At 41.8% G+C, this 3,346-nt stretch overlaps 2 protein-coding genes across 2 annotated transcripts; both read right to left on the reverse strand.

Annotated features, from left to right (window-relative positions):
* Positions 1-551: 551 nt before the first annotated feature.
* On the reverse strand, positions 552-1,412 carry LOC114395086. The gene is made up of 2 exons (XM_028356783.1): positions 836-1,412; positions 552-752 (listed from the first exon to the last, which is right to left on the reverse strand). The coding sequence occupies exons 1-2, from the start codon at positions 986-988 to the stop codon at positions 552-554; spliced, it is 354 nt and encodes a 117-aa protein (XP_028212584.1). The 5' UTR covers positions 989-1,412.
* Positions 1,340-2,463, reverse strand: LOC114397188 (protein MAIN-LIKE 1-like). Its single transcript, XM_028359292.1, has 4 exons — positions 2,293-2,463; positions 1,816-2,172; positions 1,513-1,677; positions 1,340-1,390 (listed from the first exon to the last, which is right to left on the reverse strand). Exons 1-4 carry the CDS (start codon positions 2,461-2,463, stop codon positions 1,340-1,342), a joined length of 744 nt encoding a protein of 247 aa, XP_028215093.1.
* Between the last annotated feature and the right edge of the window lie 883 nt (positions 2,464-3,346).

Below are 3,346 nucleotides of genomic sequence, written 5' to 3' on the forward strand. Positions count from 1 at the left end.
GGTGTTATTCGGTGGAACCGGCTGACGATATTTTTTTTTCGCTTCTTTGACGTCCAAGCATGAGAAATAGTGCCCCTCAAATGTATTAGGCGACTCGTGCATAATTTTAAAAAAACCCCCGAACATGGGTACTTGAACATGTATAAAGGCTCAAAATCCTTTTTTTTTTAATTTCGTGCTTGTTTTTTGAGGTGTTATTCGGTGGAACCGGCTGACGATATTTTTTTTGGCTTCTTTGACGTCCAAACATGAGAAATAGCGCCCCTTGAATGTCTTAGGCGACTCGTGCATAATTTTAAAAAAACCCCGAACATGGGTACTTGAACATGTGTGAAGGCTCCAAATCCTATTTTTAAAAAAATTTAGCTATCTTACTTTAAAACATAAACATTTAGCTATCTTATTTTTAAAAATTTATAATTTTAATCTCATTCTTATGAAGGAAAGTCATCATTTTCGGAATCGGAATCGGTGTGTCATATAGAGTGCAAAAAAAGTAAAGTAAACTATATTAAATAAAAAAGTGTAACAAATACAAAAAATGAAGTCAACTACAAAACATAAAAAACATCATCAATGCTCTGTGCGCCATCTTTGTCGAGCCCTAACATTTCCATCTGCACTGGCACCCCCCTGGCGATCTTCAGGCAATCTTGCATGATATCATGTAACTTTGTCCCTGCAGTGACCATCCTAAGGTTGAGCACACGCTCCAACCTTTTTGCGATCGCCCCATAGCCTTCGTAATCATCCTATGACAGTCATAAAAAACATTTATTACAAAATTTAAAATAAATAACAATTCATCAAACATTAAACGCGCAAACAATCTTACCACTGCATGTCGAGGGGGGTCAAATGCCACTAGAACCTGTGGGATGTTCGGCCACATGTAGTCCTCATGGTCTGGGGCAGGTGCATGTCTAGGCTGGTCACCTGCATGGGTCGGTATCATGAATGGATGAGATATCTGGAAAAACCACTCCATGTAATCCGCAGATACCTGTCAAGGCACTACACAAAGGTCACCCACAGCTACTACGTGGTCCGAGAAATGCATCCACCTATCATCTATATCATCATATGACAACGAAGCGCTAACAGGCGGTGGAGGGATGCTCTGAATGTACCCAAACTGGCGTAGCACCCTCTCCGATCGAACTGTGACCATCGTAGGACCCCATCTCAGCTGACCCTGGAACGATGAAATCAGCTCAAATCCCCTAACCCCTCGATGGTCACTGTAAGGCAACCAGCACACGCCTGTGACCGTCAAAGCATCACAATGTGCCCGGTATGGCGCTCCTATAATTCCCTTCATATGAGCCTTCGTCGTCAGTCACCGGGAGGCACGAGGGGACATCTCCTCATACGCATCATTGATGACACACTGATGCACACTCAAAAAATGCTCATAGATTCATCACTACAAAAAAAAAAATTAGGTTAACATAACATAAAAACATGTTTACATCATAATCCAATGTAACATATTAACAACACAAAATTTACCTGTAATAAAGTAAGGTACCCCCCAATCTGTCGTGTCGTGGTCCTAGAAGCTTCATCTAACTGGTCATACATATGAACCAGAGCCGCAGCTCCCCAGGCATAGCCCCGACTCTGACCCAGGTCGCGAAAAGCCTCTAGATGCACCACATGAACATTTGTTGCACTCTTGTTAGAAAAAAAAGTGCAACCGACCAGGTGCAGGAGATAAGCACGAGCTGCTACAATCTATCGTCGTGTCTGACATCTCATCTCATAGATCTCCCAAACCCATGAGAGGCATACACATGCCCCGCGCGCTCGTACTGTCTCGGCTCTAGCCTCCTCACTAGACACCTCGAGCAACTCCATCAACAAAAATACCGCCTCGTCCATGGAAAAAGCCTCGAAGCTGTGGAAGGCGTCACTGATAGGGAGATGGAGGAGTGACGACACATCATCTAGTGTGATCGTCAACTCTCCTACTGGAAGGTGGAAGGTGTTGGTCTCCCTGTGCCACCTCTCCACAAATGCGGATATAAGTCCAGGATCATCGATTACAACTGAACACTCGATCAATGGACTTAATCCTGTGGCGACAACCAGCCCTTCAATCTCAGGCACTGGCCTCCCACTTAACGCCACCTTCCTCCTGTGCGACACCAACTTTAGCTCAGGACACTCCTGAATTGAAGTACAAATCATTCGAAATACACAAATATAAAAAAAATTTAATGACAAACAAATCAAGAAGAAAAAAGTAAGAAATTATAATACATGTCCAGTTCAAATGGCATGTGCGACATGCTCCACAAATGAAGTCAGAACTGATGGGTCACGGGGCCCACCAGGGAATCCCTCATCAGCATGTGACCCCTCAGCACCATCACGACCTAAGTCCTCTGCAACAGTCGCATCTACATCCACGGTCATCTGAGGCACATCTTCACTCCTCTGAGCAACATCGTCAGCCATATGAGGGACATCCTCAGTCACCTAAGGAACATCCTCCGCCATATGAGGAACATCCTCAGTCACCTGAGGAACACCCTCATCAACCGTAATATGTACTCGTCGCCTACGGGCTGATGCAGTAGGCCTACGCCTCTAGGGAACATCGACTGCATCATGTTCATCCTGTCTACCTTTGCCTATAACCCTAGCTAAAGCATGACCTAAACCTCGTGTTCTAACCATGATCTGCAAATCATGAAGAACGCGTATTTTTTTGGGTCAAATAAACTATTCATATAATTAAAAACCTACATATATTTACATAAATCTTCAGCCTTATGTTATAAACCCTAATCACACTACCTTAAGCATTGTTGACTACCCTAAACTAAACCCTACACACTCAACCACTAAACATATATCTTACACTCAACTAGGTCCTAACCCTAATACCAAATTTTTTATGCAAATACAAAAAAAAAACAAAAATTTAACCTAATATATAATATTTAATTAATTTTTTTTTACTTACCACCATGAAATCATAAATATTTGAATTATTATAAAGCAAAATTTATTAATAAAAAAACAACTTCATTTATATAAAAAAAAACAAAACTAATTTTGGAAAAAATTATTCCTTCTTCCGGTAGAACGTTTTGTTATACCGGAAGAACCTTCTTTTGATAGCTTCTCCGAAAGAATCTTTTGTTCTACCGGAAGAACCTTCTTCCGGAGAAGCTACTGGAACAAGTTCTTCCAGTAGTTTTACCGAAAGAACCTTCTTCCGATATAACAAAACGTTTTACCGGAAGAACTTTTCTTCTACCGGAAGAACTTCTTCTGGTAGTATGGAACGGTTGCTCTTTGCCATTTTCAGGCGATTTTCAGGTCTTCTACCCTA

This window comes from Glycine soja, chromosome 18 (genome assembly GCF_004193775.1).
Source record: "Glycine soja cultivar W05 chromosome 18, ASM419377v2, whole genome shotgun sequence".
Lineage (NCBI taxonomy): Eukaryota > Viridiplantae > Streptophyta > Magnoliopsida > Fabales > Fabaceae > Glycine > Glycine soja.

Excerpts from the sequence above, each read along its gene's own strand:
- LOC114395086 (XM_028356783.1), bottom strand. The coding sequence starts at position 988 with ATGGAGTGGTTTTTCCAGATATCTCATCCATTCATGATACCGACCCAT. Across the intron at positions 753-835 it reads ACCCCCCTCGACATGCAGTG|GATGATTACGAAGGCTATGG; the intron begins GTAAGATTGTTT and ends TGACTGTCATAG.
- LOC114397188 (XM_028359292.1), bottom strand. The coding sequence starts at position 2,463 with ATGGCTGACGATGTTGCTCAGAGGAGTGAAGATGTGCCTCAGATGACC. Across the intron at positions 1,678-1,815 it reads AGGAGGCTAGAGCCGAGACA|AGTGCAACAAATGTTCATGT; the intron begins GTACGAGCGCGC and ends TTTTCTAACAAG. Across the intron at positions 1,391-1,512 it reads GGTACCTTACTTTATTACAG|TGTGTCATCAATGATGCGTA; the intron begins GTAAATTTTGTG and ends AGTGTGCATCAG.